This window comes from Cynocephalus volans, chromosome 1, assembly GCF_027409185.1.
Source record: "Cynocephalus volans isolate mCynVol1 chromosome 1, mCynVol1.pri, whole genome shotgun sequence".
Lineage (NCBI taxonomy): Eukaryota > Metazoa > Chordata > Mammalia > Dermoptera > Cynocephalidae > Cynocephalus > Cynocephalus volans.
The window spans coordinates 37,377,014-37,393,670 of NC_084460.1; the positions used below are offsets into that span (position 1 = coordinate 37,377,014).

General features: G+C 47.6%; 1 protein-coding gene across 1 annotated transcript in view; it reads right to left on the reverse strand.

The window, feature by feature from the left end:
- Positions 1 to 16,657, reverse strand: part of PTPRT (protein tyrosine phosphatase receptor type T) — a 783,412-nt gene that overhangs the window by 15,829 nt on the left and 750,926 nt on the right. The window contains exons 23-27 of the mRNA XM_063092330.1: positions 13,811 to 13,965; positions 10,298 to 10,433; positions 6,521 to 6,670; positions 4,496 to 4,669; positions 976 to 1,107 (exon numbers count right to left, since the gene is read on the reverse strand). Of these exons, the coding sequence (XP_062948400.1) occupies positions 976 to 1,107; positions 4,496 to 4,669; positions 6,521 to 6,670; positions 10,298 to 10,433; positions 13,811 to 13,965 (747 nt within the window). The remainder of the gene's footprint in view (positions 1 to 975; positions 1,108 to 4,495; positions 4,670 to 6,520; positions 6,671 to 10,297; positions 10,434 to 13,810; positions 13,966 to 16,657) is intronic.

Below are 16,657 nucleotides of genomic sequence, written 5' to 3' on the forward strand. Positions count from 1 at the left end.
TGGGCAGAATTAATCGCTCCCTGCTCCCGGCCAACACAGCACTTCCCTCTGACCTCTATTATAGCACTGCCACACGAGGTCCAGACAATTTGCTCATCTGTCTCTGTAGCAAGACTGTGAGCTCCTAGAGGGCTGAAACTACAACTCAGATCCATTAAAATTTTTTTATTCCTACCCAAGGCCTGCACAAGGCCAGCCCTGACATGCAATTGCATGGAGTTACTCTGAGTTTTCTTCAAGGCAGTTACAGGACAGCTATTCAAAAATCTGAAAGGCCAATCTCACCTCCTCTGCTCCAGAATGGCTGCCCTGCCATAGGAGCATGGTCTCAAGGCACATGTGCAGCAGGCACATGATGCTTGGGGCTGCCAGACCTAGAGGGGCTAAGGCATGAAGCCTACCAGGACATGGGGTCATCGGTGAGGAAGCCAGGGCTCGTGGGGTGGTCAGAGGGCAAAGCATGGGAGGTTCAAGCTCCAGGCTTTGCCAGTGCAGGCTGCATCACAGAGGGACAGGGCGGTGAGTGTGGCTAGGCATTGAAATTCTCTTCAGGGCTGGAGGTGCTCAGGGCTGGGGGGAGGTTGCCTCCTGGCCCTGCAAGATCTGTGAGATTTAAAGCCAGACCCTAACCAGTGCCTGGGAAATGGAGCAACAGAGTCTGGCCCTGGGGGTGGGGGGGGTGGGGGGGGTGGGGGGGGTGGGGGGGCTGGGGGGGGGTCGTTGGGAAAAGCCCACAGGCAGGGGGAGTCATTGCTGGGGTCTGGAGTAGCAGGAGCTTGCAGGAGACTCGTTGCCTTCGCAGGTAGCAGAATGGGCTTGCCTGGTACTCATGGCCAGACAGTGCCCATCGCTGAGGAGCTAGCTTGGGCAGAGGAAACACTGCGCTGGCTCTCAAGGGTTCCCTCTTCAGTCTAGAGCAAGGTTCCCTTGACCACCCCTGGGCCCACACAGAACAGCAGCTGGGCCTCGTCCTACCTGGGCAGTGTCCATCTCATTCAGCATCACCACGGAGGAGCAGTTATAATCAAACACCAGTCTCCAGAAATCCGCCACTGTGTTGGGTAGAGGGTGTTGGGTGACCACGAAGGCAGCAGGCTGCTTGTGGCTCTGACAAAGGAACGACACAAGCTTTGTAAAATATACATCCATCAGTGATATTCTAATGATGATGAGGCCTGGACGGCTGCCAAATAGATTACACAAAGCACCTGCCCGTTCTGTTATCTCTCGGTGCCCTGGCAGCAAAGGGGACCTTCTCATAATGAACACATTCTCCTCCAAACTAAGACATTTCATTAGGAAAGTGTCACTCGGATGGGGATTATTCAAATAAATTATTTATGTCCTGGAGCTCAGCAAATAATTATCATTACAATATGAAATGAAAGATTCTAGATGCAGATTTGCTGCTCTGATGGCCAAGACACCTCTTGGGATTTAAGGGACCTGCTGCTTCTCTGTGCCCATGATGCTGGGTAGGGGGAGGGCCAGCCGAAAGCCTTCCTGAAGGGCTCATATTGCAGAAGGCTCACTCCTGCCCCCAGGCTGGAATGGGCCCTGAGCTGGTCTGGCAGAAAGCGGGTGCTGTGTCTTATGAGCCAGTAGGGCAGTGGAAGGTACCTGTGTATTAGAGTCAGGCAGTCTTGCAGTTTAAACCCAGCTTTGCTGCTTGTAAGTTATGTCCTCCGTCCATCCATCCATCCATCATTCATTCCATTCATTCAAGCATCATTTGTATATGATGCCTTTACGGGGGAAGAGGGGGATGCCTGGGAGATGGAGCAATGCCTAGGCACTGGCAATTTATTAGACTGCTCCAAAGCTCAGATTCTTTATCTGTAAAAAGGGAATCATAAACCCAAAGGGTTGGTTGTCATACAGATTGAGTGAGATTTCCATGTGAAAAGACCAGCAAGCAGGAGCCTGACTGCAAGCCCACTGCAGGGCAGAAACATCCCTGGCTTTGTTTTTTATTCTTGGCATGAGTGTTGTGGTTGGCACATACACACTCAATGCAGCTCCAGCAAATAAATGAGTGAATTGAGTCCCATGTTGCAGTTAGGGAAATGGAGGCCCAGGGAAAATGGTCTGTGTGAGTCTGGAAGCTTCAGCTGGGCCCTATTCGTCACGCCACCCTGTAAGAAGGTGTTTGGAAAGATTGGGGAGCTTCTCTACTTCATCAGCGGGTTGCAGAACCTGGGAAATACCCCTTGTTCTCAACAAGTTTTCTCAGGAGATGGGTCCTGTGGGAGTCACGGCTGTTTTCCTTGGAGTCACAAGTCACAAGGAAGGTGGGGAGGAAAAGGGGTGAAGGTTCTGGCAAAAACAGGACAATGCCTTGCATTGAAGTGTCTGGGACAATCCCAAAAGCCAAATGCTCCAGCTGTAAACGGCATGGTCTCTGAGCCATTTCCAGTTGTTGAAAAGAATCTAAGCTTTAAGAGTCAACAGATGGGGGGCTCAGACCCTTAGCTCCACCCTTTCTGAGCTAGTTGACCTTGAGTAAGTTATGAAAATACTCTAACCCTCAGTCCCTTATTGGAAAATGGGGATAATAATATCCCAATGCAATAAGAGCTAGTACAAATCCAGGGCCTGACATGGTGCCCAACACTCAGTGAATGTTAGTTTTCTTTCCTTTTTCCCTGTCTCTGTGATAAATGCTCTATTAGGCCAGAACGCTTGACAAAGCCTTATCTGAAAATATGTTCGAGATCCGTGCTCCTGCCGGGTTTCAGGGATCAGCCAGCAATCCATTTCATGGATAACATCATCCTTTACCAGGGGAAACATTAAAAATTAACCCAGAGGACTTCATATTTTTCTGCTAGGAGCAAAGCTGCTATGGTTACCAGATAATGCACAGACTGAGTGGGAATACAGATAAGGAGTTTTTTTTTTTTTTTTTTAAATATAAGAAAGGTAAAGGCCCCAGTGATGGCTCACAGGAGAAATGCCCTGTGGACAAAGAGAGTACAGTCAGCACCAGAGCTTGGCAGAAGGCATTTGACTCCAGGCAGCATCTAACCTACTAAGTATGTGCTGGGAGCTTGTTTGATCTTTGCTTGGATGAGGAAGGCAGGGAGGGGGTGTTGGGACAAGTGGGAGACAAAGCTAGGAGGAGGTTGGAAGTGGGGGTGTACCCCTACACCACACATTAACTCCTACATGCACACATACACATACATGCACGCATTGACCTCGGGAGGCTCTAAGTGAATGCCACAGGTCTTCTTTCCACCTCCAGCTATTTGTTATGACCAATATAAGACTCCCTGCTTCTGGACCCAGAGCTAGGGATTTCATGGAGGATGTGGGCACCCTGTGGGCAGAGGCCAGGGCAGGCGCCTAGAGAGCTGAGAAAGGCATTGACCTCTCATCGCCTCTCTGTCTCCAACACCAGGGACTCTTGGGGAGAAAGTTCAGGAGGGCAAAGGTCAGAGAAGTACTTGGCCTTGACCCCAAGAGGGAGCTCTCCATGGTCCTGTCTGTTCTGAGTGAGATGGGAGGGCCACCCAGAAGAGCTCATTCCCAACACTGTTCTGAGCCTCTGGAGGTGAGATGTCTGCACCTTACAGGGTTGAGCCAACTATGAGCCTCAAGAAATGAATTCTAGAGTGTGAGCCTGGAGCTCTGGGTCTGGGCTTTGCCACTAGCTCTCTGGGTCACCTCAAGTAAGTCTTGTTCCCTCTGGCCTCAGTTTCCTTTGCTGAAAAGTGCATGGATGAGACTAGATGGTGCATGATTCCTTCCTGCTGTAAACATCTCTCCATCACAGAGGGTGAGTGATGATAACCAGAAGTAGCTAAAGGACCCAAGGAAAAGCATACAAGGCAGAATTATTGTCCACTGGGGCAGGGACATGACCCTAATCCCAAGCCAGGGAAGGGTGGACTGCCCTTCTTGAAGGTGGTGTTGAGAAAGCAGAAGACAGTGTCCTGACCAGAATAGCTAAGAATGCTCCCCCTTTGTGTGCCTTCTACTGCTTCTTCTTATTTGCTCAATAACCATTTACTGAGCACCTGCTGTGTGCCATCCTCATTATTGCCTCTGCACAGCAGTCACCTGGGAACCTGCTTGGGAGCTACCAGAGGGCAGAACCCATGTGCGCACTGTTATGTTTTCCCAGGGCTCAGACCAAGGCCTGGCATCTAGGATGCTTCCTGAACTGAACTTCAGTTGAGAGTCAGCTCTGTGAGTGATGGGAGGCGGGCTGAGCAGGCCTATGGCCTTGCTGGGGTGTCATGGGAGCCCTTTAAGCTTTTGGTCTATTCTTTCTAGACTATTTATGTGAGCAAAGGAGCCAAGAGCACAGCTTGTGTCTAGGTTTGGACCCGAGCCTTCAGCGGGAGCAAAGGTCCTTGGGGCCAGCAGATCAGAAGCAAGGAGAGGCTGGTTGGTAGGGTCTGGGCCCTGGAGTCCAGCCACCTCCACCTTGAGAAGGAAGCTTTTCCCTGGAATGCCAGCCAGGAGCTTTCTGCTAGGCTCAGCTTACATCCATCAGTGCCGCGTTGATGTAGTTGCTGGATTCTCCATCCACCGAGATTAGGAAGGGCAGGCAGCGGTCCAGAGGAAGGACATCCATGCTCCGATTCTTATCATGGTTTCGGGGGAGGAGTCCAATGCTGCAGTCCTCAGGCCGGACACGGGGCGTCACAATGTTGAGGGTCTGTGGGGCACAAAGTCGGATAGATAGGCACTTCTCAGATGGCTGCCCTTGAGCAGAGGAGACAGTGATGTTCCAATTTAGCCTAACTTGCCTATCTCCACCCTCCAACCTTGGCCCTGCTATCCCTTTTCCAGGACCAGCTCCTCTTCTGTGGTGATGTTCTATCATTTCCTGTTGGCTGTTGCAGGGCCTGTGAGCTGAGAGCCTTTGCCAGGGGCTGTGTGACATCTTCAGGATGCCAAGACTGCAGGGGCAGCATGCCCACACACAGGCTCAGACACAGGCCGCCAACACCTGCCAACCAGTTGAACTAAGCTGTTCAACTCAGCCAATGCTGCATTAGAGGGTGGGCCAGCCAGGAGGTCATACCGGGGGGATGGATGTAGAGAATCCCTAATGAGTGTTAAACATCACTTGAAGTATCACAGAAAGACGGAAATGATTGACTAGCACTCTTTTCAGAGAGAAAGCTGTGTGAGGATAGAACAGTGCTTAGATGATCTGCTCAGGATATATGAGAGATCCCCAAGGGGCTCTAGTAGGTCTGAAAACTTGTAGGCCCTATGCTCTGCAGAGTAAATCTTGCAAGTTTGGGGCCAGAGCTGAACTGCAGTAGCCAATTGACTAGATGCTGTGCACAATGACCAGGGTTCTGTCTCCTCCAATCTTTCCTCATTTAGTACTCTGTCTCTACTGTAAATCAATGAAGACTATTTGATTGAAGGAACACTAAGATATTGGCCTGACTGGGGTATCTCCCCAAGGGCCCAGCATTTGCCCATGGACTTGAGGCAAGTTCTGGAGCTTCCTTGCTTCTTCCTGCCTGATTCTCAGCTCCCGTTGCAGAAGTATGACCCTGGCACTGACCTTGGGATGAAGGGCTGGACTCTGGGTTTGTCTTATCCAGTGATTCATGTCCAGGCCTCTTAGACCAAAGTTGTCACAATTCTAATAATATGGGCTCCAGGGTGTGGATCTGCTTTGCTTGAGCTGTGCTCTAGGCTGGTGCTTCTCAAAGTTTAGTGTGCATACAAATCACCCAGAGAACTTGTTAAACTGCAGGTTCTTGTTGAGTAGGACTAGATGAGGCCCAAGATTCTGCATTTCTAACATGCTCCCGGGTGAAGTGATGCTGCTAGTCTCTAGACCGCACTCAGAGTAGTAAGGATCTACAGAGAGAATGAGGAAACCCGAGTCCCCCCAGGGACAGAGCAGCATGAAATTCACAGCTGTGTTTAAACTTGTCTCCATCCACAACCTGGACTAGAACTGAACAAGACCTCAGTTCAAAACATAATCAGAGTTAAAACAAGCATCAGCAGTCCCTGAGTGATTAGTTAATTGCTCATGGCTGTGCATTTATGTTCTGGAATGCATTCTCTAGCTGCTTAGAGCTGCAGGCACTGAAAGCACATAAAGATACAAATTTTCACAAAGAAAGCCCCAGAATGTGCACAGAGCCACAGAAGTTGGCTGGGTCACCATTATGGACTGAACATTTTCATCCTCCTCAAATTCATATGTTGAAAATCCCAACCCTTAGTGTGATGTATGAGGAGGTGGGGCCCTTGGGAGGTAAATAGGGAATGAGGGTGGAGCCCTTGTGAATAGGATTAGTGCCTTCATAAGAAGAGACATGAGATCTTGCTTCCTCTCTGCTTTCTACCATGCAAAGATACAGGAAGGTGGCTGTTGTAAGCCAGGAAGTGAGCCCTCTCCAGACAGTGGGTCTCCCAGTGGCTTGATCTCAGTCTTCCTACCCTCCAGAAATGTGATAAATAAATATCGTTTGTTTATGCCACACAGTCTATGGAAGTTTGTTATATCACTGAGCCCAGGATGTGCCCATACCTGAAATTCATCTTTGATTTGGCTGGAGTTCGTCTGGGGGTCCAGCCTGCTGATGTTGTAGTAGAGAGAGCGGAACTCACACACAGGGATGGCAGTGTTGCCACAGAGGCATGCCTCCAGGATGGCGTCATGCACAAACACGTATTGCTCCTGCAAAGTCAAGGGGAGAGGGACTAGGTAAGAAGAGTGGCCTGGGAGTTTTTTGTCCACATTTCATCTTGTGGCTGTGAACAATGGACATGATTTAGATTGCAGAATCCTTACTTTTTAGCCTACAACCCAAAGAGCCAAGTTTCTGTGTTTTGAAGTGATTGCCTGACCTATGGTAAGTTTAGTTCCTCGTATAAGACTGAACAGCTAGATAGGAAGAATAAGTTCTAGTATTTGATAGTAGTGCTTGGTGTCTATAATTAACAACAATTTATTGTATATTTTCAAATGGCTAAAAGAGAGGAGTTCAAATATTCTCATCACAAATAACTGATAAGTATTCGTGGTGAGGGTATGCTTAGCATGATTTGATCACCACACAGTGTATACATGTGTCAAAATATTACTCTGTACCCCATAAATATGTACAATTATTACATGTCGATTAAAAAAAGGATTATTTCTTCTGCTGCGCAGAAGCATTTTAGTTTGATAGAATCCCATTTATTTTTTTCTTTTGTTGCCTGTGCTTTTGGGGTCATACTCATAAAGTCTACGCCCAGTCCTACTTCCTGAAGTTTTTCCCCATGTTTTCTTTTAGGAATTTTATAGTTTCAGGATGTGTATTTAATTTTTAAATCCATTTTGAGTTGATTTTGGTATATGGTGAGAGGTATGGGTCTAGTTTCATTCTTCTGTATATGGATGTCCAATTTTCTGGGCACCATTTATCAAAGAAGCAGTCTCTTCTCTAGTGTGTGTTCTTGCAAAAGAAAAAATAAATAGAGCAAAAAGACAACCAAAAGAGTGAGAGAAAATATTTGCAAAATATGCATCCAATAAAGGATTAATATCCAGAAAATACAAGGAACTCAAACAGCTTAACAGCAAGAAAACAAGTAACCTGATTAAAAAATGGGCAAAGAAGCTGAGTAGGCATTTCTCAAAGGAAGATAGAAGAATGGCCAACAGACACATGAAAAAATGCTCAATATCATTCAGCATCTGGCAAATGCAAATCAAAACCACATTGAGACATCATCTCACTCCCGTTAAGCTGGCTAATATCAAAAAGACAGAATAACAAATGCTGGTGAGGATGTGCAGAAAGGGGAACCTTCCTACACTGTTGGTGGGACTGTAATATGGTGCAGGCATTATGGAGAATGGTATGATGGTTCCTCAAACAACTGCAGCTAGAACTGCCATATGACCCAGCAGTCCCACTATGGTGTATATACTCAAAGGAATGAAAATCATCATGTTGAAGGGATACCTGCACTCCCATGTTTATTGCAGCTCTATTTACAGTAGCCAAGAGTTGGAACCAGCCTAAATGCCCATCATCGGACAAGTGGATAAGGAAAATGTGGTTTAATTACACAATGGAATACTACCCTGCTATAAAAAAGAATGAAATTCTACCATTCATAGCAACATGGATGAACTTAAAGAAAATTATGTTAAGTGAAATAAGGCAGGCACAGAAAGAGAAATACTGCATGCTCTCTCTTATATGTAATAGCTAATAAAAACAAACAAATAAATAGAAGAAAGAAAAAGACACAACTGCAATAATTCTTTGAACTTGTTAAGAGAACTGAATAGAACTGAGGTTGCTGGAGGTGGGAAAGGGGAAGAGGAAGGGAGGAAAGGGAGGAATTGGTAAAGGGCCATGAAAATAAATTACATTGTATAACGATTAAAAAAAAAATTGAACAGCATAGTCACTGATAAAAATGAGAAACTTCTGGACATGCTTGGGCAGGTGCTCTTGGTGCCGTGTTCATGTCTCTTTGGCTTTCACCTTTACCTGTGAAGGCTGCTTGCTGCAAACACCTGCGATTTGCAAACATCTGCTGAGGGCTTTCTTTCTAGTCCAGGAGCACACTGGGCTGTGTGCAGGCAAGCCAGCAGGGCCAGAGTCAATGCCAAGGAAGCAGCCCTCAAGCAATGATCAATGGAGAGCTGGGGATAAAAGCTATGTTCTCAGTCTCCTTAGGTGGGATAATGTGGAAGTGCATGTTCCACACCCTTTCTCAGAGTTCCCAGCAGGACTGGGCTCCAGTTGTCTGCAGGGTTTAACGGCTTGATAACGTACCCTTTGTTTGTTTCCTTCCCTTCTCTGTGTCACTTTCCCACTCACCAACCAGTGTGTCTTGAGATTACCTCCCAAATAAACTGCTTGCCCTCAAATCTTTATCTCAGGGTCAGCTCCTAAAACATGTGCTGTACCCTCTTTCATCTCAGGTACTTTGTACCTGCTGTTCACTTCTCTTGAAACTCTGCTCCCTCTTTTCTACAGCTTCAATGTTTCATTACGTCTGGAAGGTCTTCTCTTAATCCACCAGACAAAAGTTATGTCTGGGCCCTTGATAAAAGTTTGTTGACTGAACTTCTTCCAGCAGAACTTGCCTACCTCTCTACACAAAGATGCATCAGGATGTACCTACATTTGAATGTGCCCCCACCAGATGGTAAGGACCATGTGTCTGACTCTTACCAGCCATCTTGCCTCCTGCATGCATGAACCTGGGAACAGATAAAGCAGCCCTACTGTCCTCAGTGCTAGAAGCCTAAGACTGGCCTGTGTGAATTAGCTCAGAGTCTGCAGCCGGATCCTATGTATACAAACCTATTCACGGCAGAGCCAGAAGTGACTGGCTGTGCCCAGAGCCATGAGTTATTTTCTTTGCAGGTTAGTGATGTGTGCAGCTCCTTATCTGTCTCAACTCTGACTTCCCAGACACCCACAGCCTTTGCTTGAACCAGAAGATGGGCTTATTACAGGAATGACAAACCAGGGCATATAGGAAGGGGATAGGCAGAAAAGGCTGTTTAATGTGTGGTGTGAAGTTCAGGGGAAAGAGCATGGGCCTTGGATCACATGGACTGAGGTTCTACCACAGTCTGGCTGTGTGAGGTCTTGGGGACACAATTTCTCAGTTTCTTCTTCTCCACTGATCAAATGGAGATAATAGTAGGAGTTACATCATAGGTTGTTGTGAGGAGCAGAAACAACATCCTGAATGCATGCTGCCTGGCTCATAGTAGGTGTGCAACAATGAAGATGACCCCTCTTCCATTTCCCCTAGGTCTTGGGCTCTCTAAGCAGACAGAGAGGTGTCTGAGGTCTGCCTCTCCCTTGCCGGCAAGGGCTGTGTATTATCTCTCTGGGAATCCCCAGCACCTAGCTTAGGTACTTGATAACTTTGTTGACTAAAGCCATTCCTTGCAGTGAATGAATCAGTGCTTGGCACATAGTAGGCATTCAATAAATGCCAATCCTTCCCTTTCCCTCTCTACACTTTCACCCAAGGTAGGAAAACTATTCAAAGAATCCCTGGAAGTTGCCATTTGGTCCCTGTTGAGATGCCCTCAGAGCTGGTGAACTCACTACCATTTGGCATTGGTACAATTCCCTGCACCATAGACCCTTAGGGGTTGGCTGGGGCATCCTTGCTTCTGCAGTGGTCTCACCATAGCAGGTCACATGTTCACACTTCTCCCACTCCTAGGTCCCTTTCTACAGGATGCCCCCACTCGTTGGTATCTCTGTTCTACTATGCTTCTCCTTGGCCAAGGCTGTAGGTAGCTGGCTGGCTGCCTCAGTCGTCCAGGACTCACCTCCGTCTGCACCAGGTTGACCCTCTGTGCCCGAAGCTCACGCACACAGTTGAAGATGTCAACCACCCCTTCGTTCTCAGCCATGTCAAGCATGGTGTCAATGGCTATGAAACAGCCAGTCCTCCCAGCTCCAGCACTGGAAGAGAGGGTATGATCTGTGTTAGGGACTTTAGAATGGAGTAGGAGAGGCCCCTGCCACTCAGCCCTGTCCCAAGGGCCCTGCTGAGAAGTCAGACACAACAGCCTGAATCCCAACGCTCCTGGGAGATGCTGAGCAAGCAACTAAGAACCTCAGCTCTCTCCTTTGTATAATGGGAGAGTAATGCTTGCCTTTGGGGGCTATTTTATCAGGACTGACTTATTTTGTTGTACTCATTTAGCAAACAATTATTTAGTGCTTACAAAGTGCCAGACATTGTTCTAAGTGCTTTACAAATGTTACCTACACATCTCCCTATGAGGTGGTTAGGAAGCTTCTCATCCCATTTCAGAGGTGAGAAAACTGAGGCACAGAGGGCTTATCTTGCCTGAGATCACACAGCCGGCAAGTGGTAGAGCAGGAACTTTTACCCAGGCAGTCTGGCTCCACAGGTGTGCTCTCACACTTCCTTGCCTGATAACATTTAGAGCCATAATGCATGCGTACAGCGTGAATGCACGCACTTTCCTCATCTGATGGGTACAGGTAATTTGTCTATACAGTATAAAACACCTCACGTGGTGTCCGGAGTACTGGAAATGCCTAATAAGCGTGTTTTTTCTCTTCCCCTCCCTTCTTTTCTCATTCTTTCTCTTTTTTGTTCTTCAGCAAATGGGCTGATGGGTGGAAGCAATGAAGGAGAGGAGACAGAGAACAGAGAGGAGGTGAATGAGATGGCAGAAACTAGAGTCATCTGAGCCGTCCCAAAGGCAGAGAGCGAATCCCAGAGTCCCATGTCCCAAGCCCTGCATCTGGCTCCACTTGGTCCTGTTTTCCCCAGGATCATGAAGCAGGAGCCTCACTAAACTTGAGCAGGTGACAGCCCTGAGACCCTTGTTAGACATCAAGTTTTCTGATACATATTCAATTTCTGATCACCAATGGCTTTTTTAGGAGAATCTCAGATCAAGTACAAAATAGCAAGAGAGCTCAACGAGACTCCATGGACCACAGCCAGCTCTTCCCAGATCAGTGCTGGGTTCTGAAATGATGGTGCTGAACCAGAGACAAACAGAACACTTGCCTTCCACACATACAGTTTTGGAAGGGAAGACCAGGCAGACTGTCAAGGAGGCCCATTTTGGCTGCATTTTCATGTCTTGAATCCCTCATGGAAACAAGTGTTTTTGTCTAACAATGTGGAAATCAAAGGAAATGCAGAGGAAGATAGATGGAACAAGAGGGATAAATCCAAGGAGCACAGGCCAGTGGGACATCACCCACAATGATCTGGAAAGAAAACCTGTGGCAAGCAGAGTCTTCATTCATGGTAAAATCTCATGGTTTGAATTGAGAAAAGTCTGACTTATATTTGCCTCACAATACCTCCCTCCCACCATAATCCAGACCCCCCAAGAGGACTCAACAGGCTGGGCCTCAGTGTCTAGGAGGAGTATAAAGAGCCACTCATCCATCTCCTCTTCAAAGTCTCATCCTCAACATGTTTTAGGGGAAGGAACCAGGTTGACTTGGTTTGGAATTCTGGACCCACCATCAGTGAACAAGTTGCCTGGTGTACGTGAGCCTTAGTTTTCTCACACATATAACATACCTCCCTGCAAGGTCCTTGTGAGGATTAAGCTGTGTTTACTTGAGCATCACATAGTAAGCAAACACAGGATATTTGGAAGAGGCCCCTGGGATCAAATCCTGACTTATTACTTACTAGCTGTGTGACCTTAGGTAAATGAACTAACCTCTCTGGGTTTCAACACACTTCATTCATAAAATGATGCTGATAATAATAAATAGATCCATCTTAAAACATTAATAGCACAATATATGTAAATTGCATGAGATTACGTTTAAAAAACATAATGCATGCAAATAGCTTAGCCCTGTGCCTGGATGCATAGCAATTTCTCAATAAATAGTTGCTACTTATATCCAACAAATATTTGTTGAGCATCTACAATGCGCTGGCTGCTGGGATTAGGAATGCGGATATAAAGACGAGTAAGGCATGGCCCCCTGTCCTGAAGGATTAACAGTGTGGGGAAGGAAATAGCATGAAGAGGTAGAGAATAGTGGTATTTTTAAGTGCTTACTCTATGTCAGGAATTCTCTTAGGCACTTAGTACATATTAGCCAACCCATTTAATCTCCAGAATAGCCCCAGGTTGGGAACCACTCTGATCAGATGCATTAGGTGACCTGCTATGGAGATACAGATGTAGAGCCTTCACACACAGAGCTGGGTAAGGTGCAGGGCCTGATAAATATTTGCCATTGTCTGCCTTTCTCCCTCACCCTTGCTCTGGCTGCTCTTTGGGAAATAGGTCTTGGGGGCTAATGTTCTATTGTCCTTGGTTGCAATGAGATACAAACCCCCTTAAAGAACCTGGGGGTGTCATGAGTATATCTTCCTAACTCTCAACGGCCTCATCTGTGAAATGGGGTTGTGTATCCACCATTGTAGGGAAGATAAATGGATGCTGTGTGAGAAAGGATCTGGCTCCCACAGTTTACAGAATCTTTCTTGGTCCCTTCACTGACATGGATACTATCAGGACAGGGATGAGATAACTTGAACATGCAGGGTCTGAAAAGATGGGCTGGGCCCAAGGTGACATTGGAAAAGAGAACCACTCGGAAGGAGGGGGGATGTGCAGGCTGGCTGGCTTCAAGTCTGTATGTTCAGCCTTCACCAATTGTTGATGCCCTTGACACGATACTTCATCTCCATTTAGGAGGTTTCAAAGATGCGCCACTCATTCTCAATGTGACTTTCTAGGTGAGAGCTGAAAATATCTGTCTCCATAACAAGGTGAAACCTAATGCTGTCCATTTACACTCTCTTATGGACTCTGCAGGCCAGCCATTAATTTTACACATAATAGGAATGAAGAGAAGCACGTGTCCACCAAGGCACCCTGCTGCCACGTCAAAGAGCTGGAGAACAGCATGTTAAATATCTCAGCTCTGCTATCTTGCACCTGTGTCTACTTTCTCGGCACCTCAGTTTTCTCATCTGTGAAATGGGGAAGATAATAATGCCCACCTGTCAAGGTTGGATGAGAAGTAAATGAAATAATGTGGGTAAAGTGCACATGGCAGGAGTAACCAGTGCTGCCAGTCCCCAGCCCACATCCCCAGCGACTTTACTATTTTAGCACAATAACAACAACAATGATTGCTACTGCTGTTACTGTTGTTAGACTTTGGGACCCAGGTCTCATCAGAAAGTGTTGGGCATATGGACCGGGGAGTCTTTAAGGCAAAGAATAAGGCCATTGGAAAAGACGGTGTCTCCCTCACTGAGAAAGCAGAGCTGCAGGGATTCACTTGGCCGGGGTGGGGGACCTTGGACTTACCTGCAGTGGACCACTATAGGCCCAGCTTCAGGGGGGTTGAGGAACTTGACCTGGCGGACAAAGCCCAGAAGGCCAGTGGCATAGCAGGGGACGCCGTGGTCGGGCCAGCTGGTGAAGTGGAAGAGGCGGAGCTCCCGGATCTCATGGTAGCCTTTCTGAGGAGAGAACGGGCCTCTGTTCCTCCAGCTGCACCTCACAGGCCCAGCCCAGCACCGGGGGGCACCGCAGCTGCAGCACTGAGGAGCGAGACTTCCTGCTGTCCAGGGAGGACAAGGCCCTTGCAGGGTTAATAGGTGTTGCCACACAGAGTGATTCTGTGATCAGTTACATTTCAGAAATGTGGAACTAGCTAAAGAGCAACTGATTGTTTAATGGCAGGACTTCTCAGAGCCTTTAGTGTGCTAATGCACATTCTGAATCCCCAAGAGGGAGATATAGCACCCCCAGCATTTGCCCACGGGATCTTCTTTGGCAATTATTTCATAGGAAGTATATTCAGTAGAACAGACTCAAAGAAATGATGGCCTTAAAGAACAAGATCAAATTGTTTCCAGTGGAATATGACCCTTTCAGTGATTGAGATCTGGTGTCCTCTAGTTTTCCAGTCTTATCTATGAGAGTCTCCATGGCTTTTATCACCACTCTCACATAGACATGCTCTGGGCCAACAGTGGTTTTCTGACTACTCCATGGCCAGGTCATACCTCCAGGCCTTTGTTTAAGCAGTTCCCCTGTCGACTTTTCTCTACTTAGCAATCTCTGGCAGATATTTAGAGAGCATTGAATGGGAAGACTCTGTTCGTTCATTCCTTTAGTTTAAAAATCTTCACCAAGGGTTACCTGTGCCCAGCCTTGTGGACATAAAAGCCACAGCCTCTGTACCTGGAACAGCTCAGGGCCTCACTAGGGAGGCAGACTCCTAGGTGGATAACTCTGTTAAGTGTATCAAGGAGTGTCAGCTAAACTGATCTGGGGAGAAGAGAAATCAGAGAAGGCTTCCTAGAGGACATGATGCTTGACCTGAGTCTTAAAATACATGAATATTAAAAATAATAGCTAACATTTATTAAGCATTGACTATGTGCCCGTTACTCTTCCGAACACTTGAATGTATTAATTCATTTCATCCTCATATTAATCTTCACATTGTTATCTCCATTTTATGGATGAGGAAACTGAGGCTAGCAAGGTTAAATAACATGCACCAAATCACAACACAACTGGTAAGTTGTAAAGTGACAATCTGAACCCTGGCTGTCTGGCTCCACAGTCTGCACTCCTGATTATTGTAATACACTGATGCATGTGTATTACCCAGTTGAAGAGACAGGGAAACTGAGGCAGAGGGCCAGCATGGGCGTGGGGACAGGACTTTGCATGGTGTATGCAGAGAATCACAGGCAACCCAGGAAACTCAAGAGGAAAGTGGAAGGCAGGCAATGGTGGGCAACAGGATGGGGATGTGGGAGGATGGGCAGGTGCTGAATCTGGGAAGGCCTTTGAACTTTATCTTCCAGGTTTCACAGATGGTTGCAACAGAAGGGGAATGCATCCCTGGACTTGCATTTTAGGAGGACCTCGCTGGCCACTACGTGGAGGATGGATGCAGTGGGTGTGTTGGGGGCTGTTTAGAAGGCACTGTTGGGACAACTCAGACCCCAGTCACTGGGCTGGTGCCCCCCATCCCCAGCTACTCTGAGTCTTTGCTATGGACGGCTCACAATTACCCCTTTCTTCAGAGAACTGCTCCCAGCTGCACAGGAGCTGCTTCCCTGGGGCAGGGGTGAGACGGTGGCACGGCTGACCTTGGATGACTGACAAGAGAGTTAGTGTGACTAACTGGCTTTGTCAGTTGCCTTGTTTGTCTGGGGCTCAGGGGTTTCCCAGGCCAGAGGACTTTCAGTGCTAAAACCAGGCCTGTCTTGAGCAAGCCAGAATAGCTGGTGATCCTCATGGGGCTACAAAAGGTCCCCTTGCCTCAACATTGGACCCAGCATGCAGTGCAATTCACGCTCCAGGGCTCCCAGGGCATTGGGCAGAAGCAGGGCTCCAGCTGAGGCCACGTCCTTGTGTGGCTCCTTCCCCCGCCCTGGCCTGCCTCCCTCACCCCCTTCTCCTGACGCTTAGGCTCTGCTTCCAGAAACCCAACCTAAGAAGGGACAAGACTCGAGGCAGAATCTTGTTTGGAGGGAGGGAAATAGCTGGGATTAAGGCCGTGATGGTTGAGCTGAAGCAGGAGAAGGAAAATAGCTTCAAGAATTCCTGGGTTTTTTTCACTCCAGCCTCCAACTCAGCCCTGGGATGCCCTCTTTTGAGCCCTCGCTACCTGTGCTGTGACAATTTATCAACGACCCTCTCTCCCTGATGCGACCATGCTCTCTTCAAGGGTGGACAATACTTCCTGTTCATTATTTCTGGGTCCCCAGCTCAGGAATGGATTTTGAACTAAAATCTGAGGAAGTTTTTTGTGGAGTGCTAGCCTGCATACTATGGAGAGTCTGGTTAGGTCAAGGTCATCCTCATAGGCCTTTGGGGTCTTTTAAGGGTGTCTCCTGATGGGTCATATCTTCCCTGTGATTATTTGAAAGAAAAACAAAAAGACAACCCAAGAAAGGACACTAATTCTTCACCATGCTTGGCTGGCTGTGATTTCACAAGGCTTTCCTGTGCAGGGTCTGGGTCTCAAGATGGGCCACATGTCCCCAGTCATTCATCCTGTGCCCAGGCACTCACCACGGAGGTGGTCGATGAGATCAGTGCCCCACCCAGACCCTCTTTATTGGGTTGTGCACCCAGGCCTCAGCTGTAGGGATTGTTGGCTGCTCGTGCCTCAACCCTAGTCCCCTT